Source organism: Leucopleurus acutus (assembly GCF_964270905.1).
Source record: "Leucopleurus acutus genome assembly, chromosome: 6".
In the NCBI taxonomy this organism is placed as follows: Eukaryota; Metazoa; Chordata; class Mammalia; order Artiodactyla; family Delphinidae; genus Leucopleurus; species Leucopleurus acutus.
The window spans coordinates 46,108,634-46,132,065 of NC_139149.1; the positions used below are offsets into that span (position 1 = coordinate 46,108,634).

The following is a 23,432-nucleotide window of genomic DNA, read 5'->3' on the forward strand; positions in this document are numbered from 1 at the left end:
GGTCCACGCTATTAGCCGCGGTTCGCGCCCGTCTCTGGAGCTCCTGTAAGTGGCACTCTTAATCCCCTGTCCTTGCACACCAGGAAACAAAGAGGCAAGAAAAAGTCTCTTGCCTCTTTGGCAGCTCCTGACCTTTTCCCAGCTTCCCTCCCGGCTAGCTGTGCCACAGCAGCCCCCTTCAGGCTGTGTTCACGCCGCCAAACCCAGTCTTCTCCCTGTGATCCGACAGAAGCCCAAGCCTCAGCTCCCAGCACCCCCCGCCCCCGCCCCAGCGGGTAAGCAGAGAAGCCTCTCGGGCTGGTGAGTGCTGGTCGGCACTGACCCTCTGTGCGGGAATCTCTCTGCTCCCGCTTTGCCTTCTGCACCCCTGTGGCTGCAATCTCCTCCGCAGCTCAGAAGGTTCCCCTCTCCGCCATCCGCAGTCTCCGCCCACAAAGGGGCTTCCCAGTGTGTGGAAACCTGTCCTCCTTCACAGCTCCCTCCCACTGGTGCAGGTCCCATCCCTATTCTTTTGTCTCTGTTTATTCTTTTGCCCTACCCAGGTACATGGGGAGTTTCTTGCCTTTTGGGAGGTCTGAGGCTTTAAAACTGCCTTTAAAATTTATCCAGAAAGGCAAAAGACTTAGAATAGCCAAATTACTTTTGAAAAAGAAAAATAAAGTTGAATAACTTACACTATCATATCTCTAGACTCACTATAAAAGGTATAATTATCAAGACAATGTAGTATTGGTTTATGGATAGACATATAATGAATGAAACAGAACAGAGTACAGAAAAAGAACCCACGAATATGGTCAATTGATTTTTTTTAAATTGTGGATAAACATACACAACATAAAGTGTACCATTTTAACCAACTCTGGTATTAAGTACATTCACATTGTTGTGCAACTATTACCACCATCCATCACCAAATTTCATCTTCTGAAACTGTAACACTGTCTCCATTAAACACCAATTCCCCATTGTCCTCTGTCTCCAGTGTTTAGAAACCACCATGATACTTCCTGTTCTATAAATTTGACTACTCTAGGTTCCTTATATAGGTGGAATTTATCCTTTTGTGACTGGCTTATTTCACTTAGCATGTCTTTAAGCTTCATCCATGCTGTATCAGAATTTTCTTCTAAATAATAAATCATTGTTTACATACAATATTTTGCTTATTCATTCATCAATGAACACTCCGGTTGCTTCTATCTTTGGCTATTGTGAATAATGCTTCTGTGACTGCATAATACATTTGTATTCTGTGGGTATACAAATATGTTTAACTCCGTGCTTAAAACTGTTTGGTGTATATACGTAGCAGTGGAATTGCTGGATCATATGGTAATTCTATATGTAATTTTTTGAGAAACTAACGTACTGTTTTCTACAGCAGCTGCATTATTTTACATTCCCACCTGCAGTGCACAAGGATTCCAATTTTTCCATGTCCTTGTCAACACATGCTATTTTCTGGTGTGTTTGGTTTTTTGCTTTGTTTTGTTTTGAATAACAGCCATCCTCTTGGATGTGAAGTGATATCTCACTGTGGTGTTATGTTCAGCTGATTTTGACAAATGTGTGCTCATAATTCAATGAGGAAAGACTGATCCTTTTAATAAATTGTGCAGGATGTGTATTAAAAAATAAATGAAAGTCAAACCTTGCCTCATACAATATACAAAAATTAACAAGTAAAATCATACATTCAATGAAATTCCTATCAAAATACCAATGGCATTTTTCACAGAACTAGAACAAATAATGTTAAATGTTGTATGGAAACACAAAAGTCCCCAAATAACCAAAACAATCTTGAGAACGAAGAACAGAGCTGGAGGAATCAGGTGCCCTGATTTCAGACTATACTACAAAGCTACAGTAAACAAAACAGTATGGTACTGGCACAAAAACAGACACAAAGATCAATGGAACAGGATATAAAGCCCAGAAATAAACACATGCACTTATGGTCAATTAAGCTACAACAAAGGAGGCAAGAACATACACTGGAGAAAAAGTCTCTTCAATAAGTGGTGCTGGGAAAACTGACAGCTACATGTAAAAGAATGAAATTAGAACATTCTCTAACACCATATACAAAAATAAACTAAAAATGGATTAAAGACCTAAATGTAAGACTGGATACTATAAAACTCCTAGAGGAAAACATAGGCAGAACAGTCTTTGACATAAATCACAGCAATATCTTTCTTGGATCCCTCTCCTAGAGTCACGGAAATAAAAGCAAAAATAAACAAATGGGACCTCATTAAACTTAAAAGTTTTTGCACAGCAAAGGAAACCATCAACAAAAAGAAAAGACAACCTACTGAATGGGAGAAAATATTTGCAAATGATATGACCAATAAGAGATTAATATCCAACATATATAAACAGCTCATACAACTGAACAACAACAAAAAAACAAAGAACCCCCAACAAGGAACTACTGCATAGCACAGGGAACTCTGCTCAATATTCTATAATAACCTAAATGGGAAAATAATTTGAAAAAGAATAGATACATGTATAACTGAATCACTTAGCTGTAGACGTGAAACTAACACAACATTGCTAATCAACTATGCTCCAGTATAAAATAAAAATTTTTTAAATTAATTAATTGATTAAAAAACCCCAAAGAACCCAATTTTAAAAATGGGCAGAAGAACTGAATAGACATTTTTCCAAAGAGGAACTACAGATGGCTAATAGGTACATGAGAAGATGCTCAACATTGCTAATCATTAGGAAAGGTAAATCAAAACCATAATGAGATATCACCTTACACCTGTCAGAATGGCCATCATCAAAAAGAACACAAATAACAAATGTTGGCAAGGATGCGGAGAAAAGGGAACCCTTGTACACTGTTGGTGGGAGTGTAAATTGGTGCAGTCACTGTGGAAAACATTATGGAGGTTTCTCAAAAAACTAAAACTAGAACTACCATATGACCCAGCAATTCCACTCCCGGGTATATAGCTGAAAAAAATACCCCACTAATTCAAACAGATACATGCACCCCAGTGTTCATAGCAGCATTATTTACAATTGCCAAGATATGGAAGCAACCTAGATCTTCATCAACAGATAAATGGATAAAACAGATGTGGTGTATACATACACAATGGAATACTACTCAGCCATAAAGAAGAATGAAATTTTGTCATTTGCAGCAACATGGATGGACTTGGAGGGCATTATCCTAAGTAAAATAAGTCAGACAGAGAAAGACAAATACTGTATGATGGCACTTATGTGTGGAATCTAAAAAATACAAGAAGATAGTGAATATAACAAAAATGAAATAGACATATATAGAGAACAAACTAGTGGTTACCCATGGGGAGGGGGGAGGGGCAATATAGAAGTGGAGGAGTGGGAGATACAAACTATTGGTGTAAGATAGGCTCAAGGATGTATCGTACAACATGGGGAATAGAGTCAATATTTTGTAATAACTGTAAACGGAAAGTAATCTTTAAAAATTGTATAAAAATAGTAAAAAATAGCAATAATAGCAAAATAAATAAATAAAACTTCTAGAAGAAAACATTGGAGAAGAAGCTTCATCACTGTGGAGTAGGCAAAGGTTTCTCAGATAAGATAGTAAAGCACAAACTATAAAAGAAAAAATTGACACAGTGAACTTAATCAACATTAAAACTTTTCCTCTTCAAAAGACATCTTCAGAAAATTAAATTGCAAACAAAACACTAGCAGAAAATATCTGTGATATATATATCTGACAAAGAACTTGTATTCACAATACATAAAGAACTTATATATCAATAGTAAGACAAACAACCCAATTTAAAAAGGCAAATTAGGGACTTCTCTGGTGGCACAGTGGTTAAGAATCCACCTGCTGACGCAGGGGACATGGGTTCAAGCTCTGCTCTGGGAAGATGCCACATGCCGTGGAGCAACTAAGCCCGTGTGCCACAACTACTGAGCCTGTGCTCTAGAGCCCGTGAGCCACAATTACTGAGCCCATGAACCACAACTACTAAAGCCCAAGTGCCTAGAGCGCGTGCTCCACAAGAGAAGCCACCGCAATAAGAAGCCTGTGCACCACAATGAAGTAGCCCCCACTCTCCGCAACTAGAGAAAGCCCGCATGCAGCAGCGAAGACCCAACACAGCCAAAAACAAACAAATAAATAGTAAAAAAATAAAAATAAAAAGGCAAATTATTTTAATAGATGTTTTATAAAAGATATACACATGCCCAATAAGCACAGGAAAAAATGTTCAGCATCTTTAGTTATCAGGGAAATGCATATTTAAACCACTTCACACACATTAGAATGGCTAAAATTCAACATACAGTTGACCCTTGAACAATGCAGGGGTCAGGGACACCAACCCTCTGCATAGCTGAAAACCTGTGTGTAACTTAGAGTTGACCCTCCAAGGTCCCTATCTGTGGATTCAACCAACTGCAGATAGTATAGTATTGCAGTAGTATATACAGCTGAAAAAAATCCACACATAAGTGGATCCTTGCAGTTCAAACCCTTGCTCTTCAGTGTCAACTGTACTGACAATACCAAGTGTTGACAAGAATGTGGAGCAACTGGAACTTCATACACTGCTGTTGGGGGTGTAAAATGGTATAGCTACTTTGGAAAACTGGCAGTTTCTTGAACAGCTAAACATAAAACTAACATAGGCCCAGCTAGTCCAAGAGAAACAAAACATGACTCCACAAAGACTTGTACACAAATGTTCATTGAAGCTTACTTGTAATAACCAAAAACTGAAACAACTCAAATGTTCATCAACAGGTAGATGAATAAATAATTTGTAGTATATACATAAAAAGAAATAATACTCAGCAATAAAAAGGAATAAACTAATGATACACACAGTATGGCTTAGTCTCAAATCACTCTGCTGATGAGGAAGTCAGACACAAAAGACTACCTGTTGTATGATTCCATTTATGTGAAATAAATCTAATCTAAAATGACAAAAGCAGATCAATGCTTGCCTCAGAAGGGGCAGTGAGGGAAACTTTTGAAGGGATGGAAATGATTCTGTTGGTGCTTAGATGGGTGATTGATTTGTCAAATACTCATCACACTATGCTTGAAATAGGTATACTTTGCTTTATGTAAATTGTACCACAATAAAGTTGATTTTAAAGTAATACACCTCATTTCTAGCCTAATGTTCAATATTAAAAGATAGAGAAAATGTGAAACAGGAAAGATGATAAAGATTCATCAGGAAACTGAACAATTTGGAAATTAGAAACTCAATTCTAAGTCCTTCACGAATATATTGTTTATGATGATGGACTCCAGAAGCAGAAAACCAGGGTTCAAATCTTAGCTCTGACACTTAGTAGCTGAGTAATTCTGGGCAATTTAAGTAACTATCTGTGCCATAATTTACTATAAAGTGAGGATAATAATAGTATACCTACCTCATATCATTCTTATAGAGACTAAATGAAATTATATGAAGTGCTTACAACTGTGTCAGGCACACAGTAATTGCTATGTAAATGTTAGCTATTACTGTGCAAATTAAAACAACCAGAGGGCTTCCCTGGTGGTGCAGTGGTTGAGAGTCCGCCTGCCAATGCAGGGGACACAGGTTTGTGCCCTGGTCCGGGAGGATCCCACATGCCGCAGAGCGGCTGGGCCTGTGAGCCATAGCCGCTGAGCCTGTGCGTCCGGAACCTGTGCTCTGCAATGGGAGAGGCCACAACAGTGGGAGGCCCGCGTACCGCAAAAAAACAAAAACAAAAACAAAAAAAACCAGAAACTTATTCCAGGCTGCTCATATCTGAGTTGTTTTTATCTGATAGCTGTTCAATAGTCTATTAAAAAGTAAATCCAACACAGTTTACAATGAAAATCACCCCCTACATGCTATATAGGCAGACAGACCAATGATTTCATGGAAAGAGAGCCTGAAGCAGAATCTGAAGTATTATTATAATCCAGAGGTGAGTGGATTAGCATAGAGTCTCAAGTCTGGACAAACTAGGACAACTTTCAACATCTTTTCTGTGGGTCTTTGTAAAAATGAAATTTTCATTTCTAAAGCTGTCAATTTACCAAAGTGAACTATGAAGATCTAAATGCACAATACATAAGAAGCAAAATTAAGAGATTCTCAGAACGAATTATATTAACCATAACATTTCTAAAGTAAGTATCACACAAAAAAATCTAAAATAAATCAGAAATATCTAATTAAAAGTTGCAAAATAAGCTCAGATTTAGTTGCCTTATATATCCTGAGAGGTTTATTGATTTCTTTCTTTTTTCAATGTAATTGTAGCTTCTTTTTATTAGTAGGAGTGATAATATGATTTTTTATTGTGGTAAAAGATATATAACATAAAATTTACCATTTTTCCAGGTTTGTTGAGATACAATTGACATATAACATTTTATTTGTTTCAGGTATACAGCATGAAGGTTTGATATACGTATAGATGGTGAAATGATTACCACAATATAAGTTAACATCTATCACCTCATATAGTTACAAATTCTGTGTGTGCATGTGTGTTAACTTTCAAGATCTACCCTCTAAGCAACTTTCAAATATACAATACGTTGTTTTAAACTTTAGTCACCATGCTGTATGTTATATCCCCAGTACTTATTTACCTTATAGCTGAAAGTCTGTACCTTTTGAACCGCTTCATCCATTTTGACCACTCTCACTTACCCCTTCCTCTGGCAACTGAGCGATCTGTCCTCTATATCTATGAGTTTGAGTTTTTTTTAGAGTCCACATATAAGTGATATCATACAGTATTTGTCTTTCTCTGTCTGACTTATTTCACTTAGCAAAATCATGAATGGCAAAATATCCTTCTTTTTTATGGATGAATAAAATTTCATATTGTATACATATACCATATCTTCTTTATCCGTTCCTGCATCGAAGACACTTAGGTTGTTTCCATGTCTTGTCTATTGTAAATACTGTTGCAATGAAATTGGCGAGTGTAGATACTTTTTCCAAGATAGGGATTTCATTTCTTCAGATATATACCTAGAAGTGGAATTGCTGGATCATATGGTAGTTCTGTTTTTAATTTCTTGAGGAACCTCCATACTATTCTTCATAGTGGCTGCACCAATTTACATTCTCACCAGTAGTGTACAAGAGTTCTTTATTTTTTCCCACATACTGCCAGCACTTGTTATCTCTTGTCTTTTTGATGATGGCCATTCTAATAGGTGTGAGGAGATAGCTTGCTGTAGTTTTTATTTGCATTTTCCTGATGATTAGTGATGTTGAGCATGTTTTCATGTACGTTTGGCCATTTGTATGTCTTCTTTGCAAAACTGTCTATTCAGTTCCTCTGCCCATTTTTTAATCAGGTCATTTGTTTTTTGTTGGTGTTATTTGTTGTATATCAATTTCTTACATATACATGCAATTTTCTCTTATGTTAGTATTTGAAATAAAAATATGCTTAAGATGTTTTATTAAAAAGCAAATTCTTTGCTATGTGACATCCTATGTCTTAGGAATTTTAATTCCTTCTTTTGTTGATATATTTCTTTTTGAGGTTAAAACATAATATCTATGATCTGAAAAAGTATATGTTCTAAGTAATTTTTTGTCAAAACTGTTTAGTATCATGTTTTCTCTCCATCCCAGAAGAGGGTGAGGAAGAGTAAAATATTCATTGATTTATCCAGATTCAATCTCTCCCATGTTCACCGGTTATGTACAATATTATAATTTTCTAAATACTATAGAATTTTGGCTTCTTAACAGTCAAAATCTCTACTTGCGTTTTTATTTTTTATGTGACATATTTGTTATGCTTGTTCTACAGAATATTAGATACAATGTGACTCCTTAATCAAAATGAATAAGCACCCCCTTTAAAAAAAATCATAGGGTTAAATATTGAGGTGGAAAATATACTTTGCACCCAGATTAGAATCTTGTTAGATGTGGCTGCCTTTTCCTTATTAAAAGAACTGTTATACATTAAAAACCTGCTTTGATGAAGAATAGGAAAAAAACCATTATCAAAAACAAAGACTTGTTAAAGGTAGTATTGAAAATAAATAATTGGCTTTTGTTCATGAATAGCTAAATCTGTTTTATGGTTTGAAAGAGCTAAGAACAGATTGCTTCTCTTAGATTGTTAGCAAAGAAATGTTTTCATCAATTAACATTCTTTGCTAAGAACAGTTTTCTCCAGTGCTTTTTCTCAAATGGAGTATTACATAAATAGGCCTGCCCAAAAGACAATTCCTGGGCTTTTTTCTTTGATGTCTTAGAGTATAATAATTATGGCATGCAGTTCTGAATTATGGAAGAAAACAACAAAAAAATCACATTTCAAACAGATAATTTACTTGAAGAAAAAGTTGCCATAGGTAGCCATTCCTGCAAATTAAATGAAAGGCCAGTCTTCCTCTTCATCATGCTTTTGCCTAACATTTACAGGAGGATGGAAGTAGGGAATAAAGAGTTGTTGCAAAAGGCCCAGAACTGTAAGAACACACCATCCCACTCTCCCACGTACATTCCCCTGCCTCACCTTTACCTTTCCTCTTCTACCCAGTGCTGAAGAGATTACCATTTTATGAGGGTTTATGTAGTGGGGTGCAATAATCACCAACATTTATGTAGCAATTTCTCCTAGCCAGGCACTATCCTAGGAGCTTTATCTATTTTGATTCATTTAATTCTCACAATAATGTTTCGTTAACACTGTTTCTCCTATTTCGCTGAGTGGGAAACTAAGGTCAAAGATCATACAGCTCCTGCATGGCAGAGACCAGATGCACACCCAGGCAGTGTGGCCCTAGAGCCCATGGACCTAACTGCCTTCTGTATTCTGCTGTCTCTCAGGAATGGAGACAAAGCATAGGTGGTGGTGCTCCTCAACACACAGAGAAGTGGACTTCTGTCATTTTTATTTTAGTAAACAGCTCCTCCCTTGTTAGGGTAAGGGTAAGATCCTAGAGGGAAAGAAAGGAAGACAAGATAGAAGCGGGAGTTAAGGGAAGAGACATCTTGAACAAGGAAAAAGAAAGAAGTCTATTCAAAATACTAGTTTATGGAAAAATGAAAACAAAGAGGGTGGTGGAAATAGACTTAAGGGCTAAGGCAAAGTGAGAAACATTTGTGGCAAACTTCTTTCAAAAGAACACAAAGCCAAGATTTAGAATGAGATCATGCAGTGTCATTTTACACGTGAATTAACGTAAGCCCGGAAAAGATTTTAGTCTGATACATTTTATAGATCAGTAAACACAGGGACAGAGAGATTAAATGCTTTGTCCAAGACTTGAAGAAGCAGGTAGCATAGGCAAGGCTAAAGCCCAACCGTATCTCCTAACATTGAGCTCAGTGCCCTTCCACCAACTATAACAAACACAATTTGTCAGCTTTCAAAATACAGATGTGATTGTCAATAGGTTTTGACTCAACTTCAAAAACATAAAAAATAGCTACAGTGTATACATATTGGAAATTAAATACAAAGTCCCTGAAGTTATATTCTTAATAGTCAAATAATATTGTGGGAGAGCAGTATAGTCATTTATAAATGCAAGAAAGAGTACTCTTGATATAAATGCATATTTTTCCCCTAATATTCTTTCCCCATCAACATTTTAAAATTGACTTTTTTAGTTTTGGAAAATGAGTCACACACAAATAGTATACAGCAAACACAGTAAAATATCTATATCGTATTGATTTCTTATTAAAGACACTGAATTCAGAAGGAGTCTTAGGCTAGTTGTACAGCCAGTTTTTATGCTGGTTTGTAATATCAAAGGTTCTTTCAGCTCTAAAATTCTGTAATTTAGAAAACTGGCAATTGAAATAAACGGTAGATTTAAATATTGAATTTAAGTGTATTTGACCAATGAAATTATGATATACCACCTAACATAAGCTTGTAAAGAAAATTGTTTATAGTGGCTTCAACAAATGGAGATTTATTAGAAGTTCATAAAATGCTAATGATTATGCTACCTATGGTATTTTAGACTGTTAACTAATAAAGAAATTTTTATCTAATATTAACAAATAGAAGGAAGGATGAAAAAAGAAAAATTGACATAAAGTAGAAATAAAGAGGCCTTTTCTGGGGTAAACTCTCAGATGTCAAAGACCCTTGTGTTTATGGCCAGCTATAGGTACAGTAGCATGCTCATACTAAAAATTCAGAAGTTTGCGTATTTTACATTTTTTTAAGTTTAAAAAAGGTGAGAATAGAGAAGTGTATTAAGAATGGAGAAATATATTGTCTCATTTTCATAGATGTGGGGCAGAGGCAGTGAAAAAGTGACATTTCCAGTGCCAAATAATAGATCACTGAAAGCCTAGGATTTTGAAATCAGGTTTTCTATTGATCATAAAAATGCATTAATTCTGTGTGGGTGGAATTTTTTTCTTTTCTCAAATTCTCTACAGCAATTTCCTTTGCTTTCTTTCCATTGTGTTATTTATTTCTCACTTTCAAGCCATTTGGATGTGTACTTGTCTCAGTACCACTCAAGACTTCACTGACCTCTCCCAGGTTGGATGACAATAATGATCAGCATCTCTAATGATGTTAGAGATTTAAATGTGATTTACTGGAGACAAATGATCTGAGTGATCTTTAAGACAAAACATCAAAAGTTTAGATTTGAATGTCATCTTCCAAAGACTTATTTCTACTACCTGTGGAAGACAGGAGAGAAAAACTAAAAAAACAAAGCAAACAAACCAAAACAGGAAGGAAAGAATGTACACTTTAAAGATTTTCTACTAAAACTAAGGTCCTTAAACATTCTCCAACACACCCTCCATTAATAAGCATTTTTTGCAAATACATATAAAATTATTGTTATAAATTCTTTAAGTATAATATTGTAGTAACATGTAAATTATAAAACACAAATACAGAGAAATCCATAAATACAAAAAAGGTAATATAGTATTGATAATTTTAGTAGATTTTAGTGAGAGTTATGTGATTGAAAATGTATTACCTTGAAAATCTTGGTTTAATACTGGATCATAGAGGGTTCAAAGTCTAAGGTCAGTTTATTCCCATACTAAGCTATAAGGACTATAATAGTTAAAATAGATACCACAATGAGATATGGAAGAAGTGCAAAACTAGCTTCATGTACTCAATTATGATACTCAAAATTCAATTTCATCCACTAATTATACAAGGGCTGCAGCTCAGTATTTTTCTCGAGTAATTTTCTGACTTCCCTGATATCATTTTCCTTGTAAAGTTTTTTTCATTTTTCTTTTTTTTTTTTCCCTTTAACATTTAACAAATGGGGCCTAAATCCACTGAAATGCATTTGGAAGATTTTCAATCATGTTAGAAAATTGTTTCCAAATTTACTAAGCGCTCATATATGAGAGTTTTAAGATGATGTGCTTATGCCATTTTTAAATGTTTTTATTTGTAATAGCTTTATTGAGATCTAACTGACATTCCATAAACATACATCCATTATAAGTGTGCAGTGCAATTATTTTTAGTAAATGTATAGTTGTAGGGCTTCCCTGGTGGCACAGTGGTTAAGAATCCGCCTGCCAATGCAGGGGATATGGGTTCGAGCCCTGATCCAGGAAGATCTCACATGCCATGGAGCAACTAAGCCCGTGCGCCACAGCTACTGAGCCTGTGCTCTAGAGCCCACGAGCCACAACTACTGAGCCTACGTGCCACAACTACTGAAGCCCATGCGCCTAGAGGCCATGCTCCGCAACAAGAGAAGCCACTGCAATGAGGAGCCCATGTACCACAACGAAGAGTAGCCACTGCTCACCGCCAACTGGAGAAAGCCTGTGTGCAGCCACAAAGACCCAACGCAGCCAAAAATAAATTTTAAAAATAAATAAATTTTAAAAAATGTATAGTTGTACAACCATCACCACCATTTAGTTCTAGAACATTTCAATCACCTGAAAAATTTCTGTCATAACCACTTGCAATCAGTCTTCCCATCCCAGCATAAGGTGATCACCGATCTGCTTTCTGTCTCTATTTTCCTTTTTTGGAAGTGTGGTCTTTTGTGGCTGGATTTTTTCCTCTTAGTATAATATATTGGAGGTTTATCCATATTGTAACATGTATTAGTAGTTCATTATTTTTATTGTTAAATAGCATTCCATTACACAGCATTTTATCTCATCATTATTTGATGGACATTTGAATTATTTCAGTTTTTCCCTATTACAGATACTACTGTAATAATTCATGTAAAAAGTCTTTGTTTGGACATATGTTTTTATTTCTCTTGAGGAGATTTCTAGAAGTAGAATTGCTGGATCATATGGTAAGTTTATATTTTAAAGAAACTGTCAAACAGTTTTCCAAAGTGTGTACAGCAACCAGCAATCTATGACAGTTACAGTTTTTCCACATCCTTGTAATCACTTGGTATTGTCAATCTTCTGCCTTATACTTATTCTAGTAGTTGTATAGTGGTATTGTATTGCAGTTTTAATGTGCATTTCCCTAATGATGTTGAACATCTTTTCATTTGATTATTAACCATTTGTATAACTTTTTGGTGAAATATCTATTCAAATATTTTGTCCATTTAAAAAATTGATTTGTTTGCCTTTTTTTTTAAAGAACTTATTTATTTATTTATTTATTTTTGGCTGAGTTGGGTCTTCGTTGCTGTGCGTGGGCTTTCTCTCTAGTTGCGGCAAGCGGGGGCTACTCTTCACTGCGGTGCATGGGCTTCTCATTATGGTGGCTTCTCTTGTTGCAGAGCACGGGCTCTAGGCACATGGGCTTCAGTAGTTGTGGCGCATGGGCTAAGTTGTTCCGTGACATGTGGGATCATCCTGGACCAGGGCTCGAATCCATGTCTCCTGCATTGGCAGGCGGATTCTTAACAACTTTGCCACCAGGGAAGCCCTGTTTGCCTTATTTTTGATGTTTAGAAGTTCTTTATATATTCTGACAAAAGCCCTTTATCAGATTCTGCTTTTCAAATATTTTTTCCCAGTCTGTGGCTTGTCTTTTCATTTTCTTACTGATGCCTCTTGAAGAACAAAACAATTTTCTATAAAGTCCAATTTATCAATTTCTTCTTTTATGGATCATGATATAGTATAATATCTAAGGAATCTTTGCCTAAAGCATGGTCACAGAGATTTTGTACTATGTCTTCGTCCAGAAATCTTATAATTTTAGTTCTTAGGTCTATGATGCACATTTAGTTATTTTTTCTGTATGGTATAAATTAAGAGTATAAGTTCATTATTTTGCACATGAATGTCAAATTATCCTAGGAGCATTTCTTGAGAAGACATCCCTTTCTCCATTGAACTACCTTGGCAGTTTGTTGAAAATTAATTGACCATCAATGTAAGGCCTTATTTCTGTACCTTCTATTCTATTTCATTGATCTGAACAGCTATCATTATGCCAATATTATATTCTATTATTGTAACTTTTGAAATTGGATGTTATAATTCCTCCTACTTTGTTGTTGTTTTGATGTTCTTGTTCCTATGTTTGTCCATTTGAAGACTGGCTTGTAATTTCTAATAGGGTTTTTAATAGGGATCACACTGAATCAATAGTCAGAGGTTTTATATTTCTTTTCTAAAATTTATTCCTAAGTATTATACTCTTTTTCATGTTATCGTAAATGGAATTATTTTCTTAAATTCATTTTTAATTTGCTATTTCTTAGCATATAAAAATTCAACTGATTTTTGTATATTGGTCTTATATCTTGTGACCTTGCTAAATTTATTTTCACTCTAGTAGTACTCTTTTTTTGTATATACTTTAGATTTTCATGCATAGGTCATGTCATCTGTGAATAAAGAGAGCTTTAATTTTTCCTTTCCAACTTATATGCTTTTATTTTTCTTTCCTTATTACAATGGCTAAATGATATGTGATATCTAAATGATAAGTGATATGTTAAAGAGATGAGAGTGGACATCATTTTATTCTCAATCTTAGGGGGAAATCATTCAGCCTTCACCATAAATGTGATGTTAGCTGTAGGCTTTTCATAAATGCACTTTGTCATATTGAAGAAATTCCCTTCTAGTGCTAGTTTTTTTAGCATTTTCATCATGAATGGGTATTAGATCTTGTCAATTGCTTTTTCTGCATCTATTTTCATCTTCATTTTTTTCTTATTTTTAAAAATCTCTATTAAACTACAGAAAAATATGGCAGTTCTTGACTTCTGTTTCCTGACAAGAGGATGTACTAGCAGGTCCTGTTTACCCGATTCCTCAGCTCAACCCCAGAGATGCACAGAAGCTGTAACCAACTGTGATGACAGTTAGCTGACCTATTGTGTAAAGAAAACAGTGGCACAGAGATGGAAAGGGCTTGCTTTTCACTCCCGATCGCTCTGGTCAGCTTATGGTCACCTCTATGAAGCAAAGAGCTCTTTAGTTAAGAAAAATGCTGAGGTCATATTTTCCCTGAATTTATTTTAGGAGAACTTCAAATCTATTTTTTTTTTTTTTGTTTGCAGTATGAGGGCCTCTCACTGCTGTGGCCTCTCCCATTGCGGAGCACAGGCTCTGGACGCGCAGGCTCAGCAGCCATGGCTCACGGGCCCAGCCGCTCTGCAGCATGTGGGATCTTCCCGGACCGGGACACGAACCCGTGTCCCCTGCATCGGCAGGCGGACTCTCAACCACTGTGCCACCAGGGAAGCCCTAAATCTAATATTGTAAATAGCATTTTAATGTGGTGATCATTTGATGTTCCAGGGCTGGCACTGAGTAAAATCTGCTTTTCAAATGGAGACTGTTGACTTGCCAGGTGCCCTGCATCTGTCTGACTGCCTTCTTTTGCTTTGGGCTTCACTCAAAGATGGTGGACATATGGGTTCTGTCAGTAATTAGCATACTTCCAATATAGGTTCATTTATGAGGACTGTCACCTTCATTTTTGACAGTTTTGCTAGATAAAGAAAACTTGATTGACATGCTTTTTTCTCTCAGCACCTTGAATATGTCTTTCCACCACCCTCTGGTTTCCCTTGTTTTTGATAAGAAGTCAGCTGTTAATTTTATTGTGGTTCCCTTATATATGATGAATTGTTATTCTATTTTTGCTTCAAAACTTTCTCATCTTTGTCTTTCAGCAGTCTATGATGTACCCACACTAGTGGGTCTCCTAATGTTTACTCTACTCAGGATTTACTGTGTTTCTTGGATCTATAGATTAAAATTTTTGTAAAATTTGGAAAGTTTTAGGCCATTGTGTCTTCAAATATTTTTTTATACATCCTTCTAGCCTTCCTTTCCTTCTTTTACTCACAGCTGTCCCACAAGTTTCTGAGGCTCAGTTCATTTTTTCTCAATATTTTAAAATTTGTTTTTCATACTGGATAGTTTCTGTTGGTCTAGAATTTCCCTTTAGTTCCTTTTTTTAAAAAACAACCTCTATTTCTCTACTCAGAGTCCCCATTTGTTAAGTCATTTTTCCTTTAAGTTTTTAAACATATTTATAGTAGGTGTTTTGGATTACCCGTCTACTGAATTCAACAAGTGGGCTCACTCAGCCTGTCTATTGGCTACTTATTTTCCTGAATTTGGATCACAGTTTTCTGTTTTTTTAGATGTCTCATAATTTTTTGTTGAAAACTAGATATTTTACATAAAACACTGTAAAAATTTTTGATGGAGTCTAGTTTTCCTCCTGAGATGTTTTATTAAAACAATAATTACTGGAACTTCAGAATCTGTTTTCCTGAGTTGTGGGGCTACTAGTGTCTCTGATAAATTTTCCTATCTTATTTTTTAGCCTGTTTCCTAAATTAGTATAAATGTTCCTAAAAAATAGTATAAATTATAATACGAATTCTAATATTTTCTTCCCATACCAGTGGTGTGGTAAAATGACTCTACCCTGAAAAAGGAGTCATGCTGCTCCTCTTCTCAAAGTTCTTCTCTTGCTCCCAAATTCAAAGGAGGAAAACTGAGAGTTAAGGAATATAAGGCTTTGTGGGAAGTGGGGAGGAATAGACACCACGCTGAGTAAAGCTCTTGTACCCAAATTAGGTTGGCAATATTTGGAACTAGACAGATCATTCATTTTCTATTCTAACAAAGAATAGAAATTTAGAAATTTTTAGACTGTTGCTCTTCATAGTCCAGTATCATGGTCATAATATGTGCTTTGTTTTGTTGTAAATATTTGCATAATATTTTAGTGAAACCTGTTGATTGTAAAGAACAAAGACTCACTAAAGGCAAAACAGGAAAAGAATGGGTTAAGGGTGATTATAAGTAACAAATCTCTCAAAGCGATATCTGCACTCCCATGTATATTGCGTCACTGTTCTCAATAGCCAAGATATGGAAACATCCTAAATGTCCATCAGGCAGATGAATGGATGAAAAAGATGTTGTATATATACACAATGGAATATTATTCAACCATGAAACAGGAGGACAGCCTACAATTTGCAACAACATGGACCTACCTTGAGCACATTACGCTAAGTGAGCACATTATGCTAAGTGAGATAACTCAGACAGAGAAAGACAAGTACTGTATGATATTACTTATATGTGGGATCTAAAGAAAGTCAAACTTCGGGACTCCCCTGGCGGTCCAGTGGTTAAGATTCCACGCTTCCAGTGCAGGGGGTGTGAGTTTGCGCCCTCGTTGGGGAACTAAGAATCCACATGCCGTGTGGCACGGTCAAAAATAATAAAATAAAAATAAATTTAAAAGTCAAACTTCTAAAAATCAGGGTAAATGCTTGTTATGAGGGGATGGGGGTAGGGAAATATGATTGATGTTTAAGGCTACAAGCTTGCAATGAGTGGCAAATTAGCCATAGAGATCTAATATACAGCATAACGAATATAGACAATAGTGCAATATAATTATGTAATGTGATAAATATCACTACAATGGCAATCATATGGCAATATATAAATGTATCAAAGTAACACACTGTATACCTTAAATTAACACGTTATATGTCAAGTACATTTAATTTTTAAAAAATATCAAGGAACAATAAAAAAATGAATTATAGGGGCTTCCCTGGTGGCGCAGTGGTTGAGAGTCCGCCTGCCGATGCAGGCGACACAGGTTCGTGCTCCGGTCCGGGAAGATCCCACATGCCGCGGAGCGGCTGGGCCCGTGAGCCATGGCCGCTGAGCTTGCGCGTCCGGAGCCTGTGCTCCGCAACGGGAGAGGCCACAACAGTGAGAGGCCCGTGTACCGCAAAAAAAAAGAAAAAGAAAAGGATTATATTCTGTCTTCATGGGGAGAATAAAAACCCAGAAAACATTAGGACCAAGGCAGCTGTTCTCTCTGGCTCACTTGGTCTCTCATTTCCAAATTTCCAGGGGAAAAAAATCTGATTGGTATTAGTATAGGTTACGGGTCAATGGTCAGCCAATGGATTGGCTACATTTGTATCGGGTCCCCACCAGGGTTGATTCCATGGCCAGATGAAAGGTCATGAGGCATGCAGGACTGCTTACTTCAAGGGCTATGCATATAGGTACTTGAAAACATGTCTATTATACTTACCAGATGTTTGATGCCTTTCTGATTTTATGAAGTTGTTAAATTTGCATGATTCTATGGTGTTCCAAAAGACAGAGCAACCTGGATGCTTTCGATGGAAAAAAATGTAGGCAACCCTTATTTAAACTGCTTCACAAAGCTGAGTTTCAACTGATATCCCCAATATACAGAATTTTATAGCCTTAGCTCTGAATATGATAACTTCAAGCCAAAGCACATGCAGCCAGTTCTTTTCACACAGGTCCCCTCCCTCATAGAGGAGTAGAGATAGGTCCTGATAGAGATGAGATCTGAGACCTTTCTCTCTTAGCAGATTACATGGCAGAAACCTCTACTCTGTTCTGCCATACATTACCTCACTTTTCCACACTGAACCTCTAGTCCATCTTTTTCTAATTACCTCCCAACATTACTGATTCTAATTTTTCATTGTTGGAAGTCAAATTCTTCCAAAGACTACACGGATTCATGACTGTTGGCTTTTCTTAGTGTGGGAGGCACTTCAGTAGTCCAAGGCACTATGGAGGCTAAGGTCATTACCATGACATGTATCTGATCCTTTAGGAGAGAAGGCTCATACGCTATATAACTATACCACGGGGTAGAGAGTTTTAAGTGCCAAGGTAATACACTAAATCAAAAATCATCCTCTCCAGAGGCGGGTAAGATCAGGAAATTTTCAGAAAAGGCTTTACGGGTTTAATGGTTTATTTGGCTGGGCCTCTAAAGGCAGGGGAGGATTTGCATATTCAGAGAATGTGCTGGAGGTGGGATACAGCCAATTCTGCAATCCTGAGTAGAATTATTATTAAGCTCTAGCATCCTCTCCCAGGACAAGTTTATTCCACTGCTCTCTTTCCCTCATTTGCCACCTGCCTGTGTTTTAACATTCCTTTTAAAAACAAACAACACCTCCCCACCCCCAAGCAGTGTGTTTGTGGAGTTCTTATCTTAACTGCTCCCACCTCCTCCATAGGCATCCAAGAATGAGAAAAGAGACAGTGTTTCTGCTTCTTTCTTTTCCTTGCTTCCTCTGCTATTCTTTGTCAGAAATTCACTACTAGTCATTATGGGCTAATGTGAAAATAACAAACATTGGAAAGTTACAAAGTTTTCATAATCATGAAAGGTTCAGGTTGACTTCTTTCTGAGACAGTAATTTAAAAGTTCCCCTGGATTTCTGCTGTTTACTTTTGTTCTTGAGGATGCCCCCACAGTCGGCTGAGCAGAGGCCCTGCTTCCTATCTCAATTTCCCAGCAGTTAGTTCCACCAAGGTAGTGTGGCTAGCAGGTGAAATGCTTCCCCTTCACATGTAAATAATTTGCATTTCTATGGACCCTAGGGGTGGGAGACAATGGTTTCTACTCTTCACTGGAAATCTGGAATTGAGGCATTGCAATTTGCAAGTAAAGGGCACTTTTGTAGAGGAGAATTTTATTGGCAAAAAGAGTTAGGGTTTTGAAGGCAAAGAGCACAATCTTCACAATCATTTGAGTAGTATTCAAGGGCAGAACATTGGTAGTGAAAAAATAGAAGCTGCAAGAAATTCCTTTCAAATTGTTTCTTGCTGAAAAGAAAAGCCTATAGATGGATATGGAGGGAGAAGGACAGTGGTGTTACCAAAGATCAGATATTTGTAAGGTGTAGGAAAAAAATTTTGAAGGAGAGGATGTAACACATGATCTAAGAGAGCAATTATAATCAATGGAGGAAAATTCTGGGGTGGGAGGATGGCCAATGTTTAGGAGCACAAGTGGAGTGTGAGCTTGGAACAGAAGGCTGCCACCCTTTTCAGCCAGGACTGAAGGAAGTGATGAAGTGTGAAAATTGAGACTGAGATTTAGGAAAGTTAAGTTGAGAAACCTCGTGGTGGATGCCTCAGTCAAGTAGGAGGCAAGATCACTTGCAGAACTGGAAGAAGACCAAGTAGAGTGGAGGCCTGAGGAGAGCAGAAATAGGACAGATATGGGAGAAGTGCCCTGAATAATGTCCTTAGATCAGTATTCTGGATAATCACCCTCCTGATGAGGAAAGGAATTTAGAGAATCAGTGAAGACCCAGCCAAGTCTGGATAGCATAAACTTTTAGTGGAACAAAATGATTTCTTTATCCAGCAATGCTTGGTTGTAGAGGAGCAACTTCAAAAGAAACCTTTCACTGAAGCATGAGAATTACCAATAATAATAATAATAATGTTGATTGACAACATCTTAAGGGACATTTTTCATGGTGTATTTTAGTAACATTTTAATCATTAGAAACATGAAATACACAATATCAAAATACTCATCAAACATGTGATCTGAGAAAAATGCAAAAAGAAAAGATTACTGGAGTAAAAAAATCAGTTAGTTCTTGTTTTCTTCTTTCTTTGCTAGCCTAAGGCAAGGAAAAAGGAAATATTAATGTTTTCCTTTCCACTCAACACATCTTCCATGATTATAAAAATAAAAAAACCCCAAGTCATTGGTATATTGTGAGTACATTAAATATGAGTCTTATTTATAAAAATGTGCATTTTACTTTTCCTATTCTCCTATAAACAAACACCAAAAAGAAAGCAAAAGGAAGAAATTGAAAGCATGATGAGCTAATTTCCATGATGGCAAGGCATGAGACAGCACTCCAATCTGATTTCTTCCCAGTTCTGGAAATATTTAGGGGGAACACTCATGTTCAGCTGTTTTGTTCCACAGTCCAACCCTGCATAGGATTATCAACGATGTACAATTTTACTACAAATTGTGAAAGATGTTTTTCTTTTCTTGTTTTTTTTTTGAAAGATGTTTTTCTAATCAATGTACCAGGTTAACAATTCTTATCTATTTTTGTAATTTTCAATTATGGTAAGATAAAAACCAAAAGCAAAGCATATTATCCAACTTAAAATTCAGGACAGTAGTTAGACATATGTAGCTTGCACACATATTAATCTGTTTCTCTCAACAAAATATTTGTAATTTCCAAAATCCTATCAGCATTTTCACACAATATGGTCCCTCCAACTTGAAGGGCAATAACATAAACACAGTCTTCTTTCTAAAGAAACTAGTATAAAAATAGCAAAATCACCAAAAAGAAGGAACATAAGAATATCAATGATTATATCATAGGCAATATGCTTAAAAGCCTAATATGTTCATGAAGTCCTACTTTAATAGCTAGTATCTAAATATGAAAGTTATTTACAAAAAAAATTGCTATTGACAAACTAGAACAAAGTGACTTTAAATGAAAGCAAAGCACTTGTAGTTAAAGCTCCAGATTTTTTGTGTGATTCCATCTCTCAGTTAATTTCTTTATCAAATTTAGAGATAAACTGGGAAATACCTAGAAAACAAAATCCATCAACTGTAATCTATTTCCTTTACTCCCTTGTGAAATTATCAGAAGACATGCAGGATCAACTCTATCACCTGTGTCTTTCCCAACCCTGTAAACTCTTAGGGGAAAGACCATGTACCTGTCAAGCTAATAGTGCAGAATGTACACACAGATGGGTGTTTAATACATATCCTTCAATGGAGAGATTAGAGGTTTTCTCTGGGAAGCGGGGAACACATTATCTCATGCATTGACTCAATGACATCCACCATACAATACGTCAGCCTGTTTCCTCATCAAAATATCATCCAAAGGAAATCATCTTTGGGTCTCCTTTAAGTCTTTAGACCCCAAATTTTGAGGCAAGATCCACCCAAGGGAAGGGGGAGTGGTTGGGAAGAACAAGTAGAATTCATGTGGATCAGTGACGTCAGGAAGAAGCAATGATTTAAAGGATGGGGTGCAAACTCACCTGGTGAAGCAGAAGCTGCACACATGTCAAAGTTCAAAGGGCAGAGGCTGAGGGACTCCCCAGTCGCAGGAAAAGTGAAACGCCCACTCCCAGGCTCTCAAGGATTCGTATAGTGGCTCAGCTGTCCCCGCCTTTGACGCGACGGACAAACCCTACCATGCACAGCTGCTGTTGCCAGGAAGGCAAAGCGAAAGCTGCCCCAATTTCAGAGCCAGCACTCGGGAATCCCCCGGTAGTTCTTTCCCCCACCCTCTCCCGCGCCCAAAGCCAGAGATACCTTCATCCCTACTCCTCACCGTTTCCAGGCCCTCTAGCTCTTAACGGCATCGGTCTCTATGGCGACCTGAAACCTCAGTTCCCATTGGTCAGTTCAATATGAGGGCCGGGCCAATGGGGAGGGCCAGCCTTTTCCTTCCTACCAATGGGATTGGCAGGGAGCAGGTCCGGAGACGGCGGCGTGCTGACGTTCCCGGGAGCCTGGGGCTGGCTGGGCAGGCGGGCTGGCGGCTGGGCGGGCGGCGGCGGCCTCTGGGCAGTAGAGGGGGCTCCGGGGCTGAGTCCGCGTCGACGCCGGCCGCGGAGGCGGCACCATGGGCAAGGGGTAGAGGGGCAAGTTGGCCACCGCCGCCGTCGGGGGTGGTGGGCGAGCCGCTTTGGGGTAGGGGGCGGGAGGGGGAGGGAGGGGCGGGCAGTCGCTCGGCCGCGGCACTTTTTTAATTTTTTCGGGTGCCGCAGCGGCGACCCCTCGGCGCCGATGTTCCTGATCCCCGGAGCGACGACGGCTGCTGCCTAACCTGGAAAGTAAGTGTGCGGGCTCGCGGGAGGGCGCGGAGACTCCTGCCCACGAGACCCCCGGCCCTCGCCCCGTCGCGCCGGAGCCAAGACCTGCCTGCGAGGGGCGCGGGGCAGGGAGGGAGGGAGACGGGGACGGGCGCCTCCCTCCCGTTACTCCGTCCCCACCGCCTCGCGGCCGCCTCGGCTTTCCTGCCCCGCCTCGTGTTTCTGCCCGCACTAGCCTGCCTGCTCCCCTCCCCCCGGCAGGCGCACAAGTTTCACCCTCCATTTGCTTTTCCCTGCGATTATTCTGCCCCGGTATCCCCTACATGCTGCGCACGACCCCTCCCCACGTTGGCCTTCTTGGATCTAGGGCCCCCAGCCCCAAACTTGAGTGCCACGCCGAGCCCTCCTGTACGTCTGCTCGGAGGCTTCCCAGCTCCTGCCCGCCTGGCACTCTGCTCCGCGCCCCCAACACCCCTGGGCGCCCGCCTTCTCCAGCCCTCGGGGCTGTCCGTCCCTCTCTCTAGCCCCAACTCCCGCTTCTTGGCCCCCTCCCCTTCCTCCCACGTCCCTTCTGCCTGTACGGTCTTGTGTTTGCCCTCTGAGCCCCGCGCTCCTTGCCGGTCCTGCCCACCGCCCAGTCCAGTGCGCCCCTCTCCCCTCACCGCCTATCCTCACGCTCCACCCCTCCCGGTTCTCCAGCCCCAAGCTTCCCCGCCTGCCCTCTTGCGCTGCCGCTTCCTTCTCTCCCTGCCAGGAGTTGAAGAGGAGCTGCGGCACCCACCCACCCGCCCCCCCCTCCGGCGGAACGAGTGTCCCTGCCCGCCGCTGGGGCTGCTCAGGCCTCTCTTCTTTTCCCCTCCCGGGAAGCGAGGGGGTGAGCGGCTGGGCTGAGATTTGGCTGCGTGTTGGCTGAGTGCGACAGCGAGCTCGGGCAGTAGAGGCGCCGCGGCGGCCGTGGCCGCGCGGGGCGCAGCAATAAGCAGGTGTGTGTGTCCGGGGGGAACGTGCACCGCGGGCTCCTCGGCTGGCGACAGATTGTGCAGGAATGCGAGGAATGCACCAAGGGCATAGTCCACACGACCCGCCGCGTCAGAACTAGCGCCTTCCCGGTCCAGCTCTCGCCGAGCAGCCAGAGGGTCACCGGAGCATCTTCGGAGCTGGTGAGCCTCGCTCCACTCCTCTCCTCCCCTTGCTTTTCTCCATGCGGCAGAGAGGGCGGCGGAGAGGAAGCCCGGCAGTTCGGGCTTCAGATAGCCTTTCTTCTGGGGTTTTGGTGCGTTGGTCTCCAGGACCGTGAATTTCGGGCTGATGGTGGTGTAGCCAAGGTTATAGATAATTGCACGAGGT

General features: G+C 39.1%; 2 protein-coding genes across 7 annotated transcripts in view; one reads left to right on the forward strand and one right to left on the reverse strand.

Moving 5' to 3' along the window:
- Positions 1–21,897, reverse strand: part of CCDC148 (coiled-coil domain containing 148) — a gene marked incomplete at both ends in the record, with an annotated part of 267,375 nt that extends 245,478 nt beyond the window's left edge. The window contains 5 exon segments of the mRNA XM_082840901.1: positions 21,583–21,622; positions 21,626–21,670; positions 21,674–21,700; positions 21,702–21,819; positions 21,821–21,897. Coding sequence (XP_082697027.1) covers positions 21,583–21,622; positions 21,626–21,670; positions 21,674–21,700; positions 21,702–21,819; positions 21,821–21,897 — 307 coding nt within the window.
- A 116-nt stretch (positions 21,898–22,013) lies between these two features.
- PKP4 (plakophilin 4) overlaps positions 22,014–23,432 on the forward strand; it is a 252,594-nt gene continuing 251,175 nt past the window's right edge. For all 6 annotated transcript variants that reach the window (XM_082841001.1, XM_082841005.1, XM_082841003.1 and 3 more), the window contains exon 1: positions 22,014–22,106. The gene's annotated coding sequence lies outside the window, so the exon portion shown is untranslated. The remainder of the gene's footprint in view (positions 22,107–23,432) is intronic.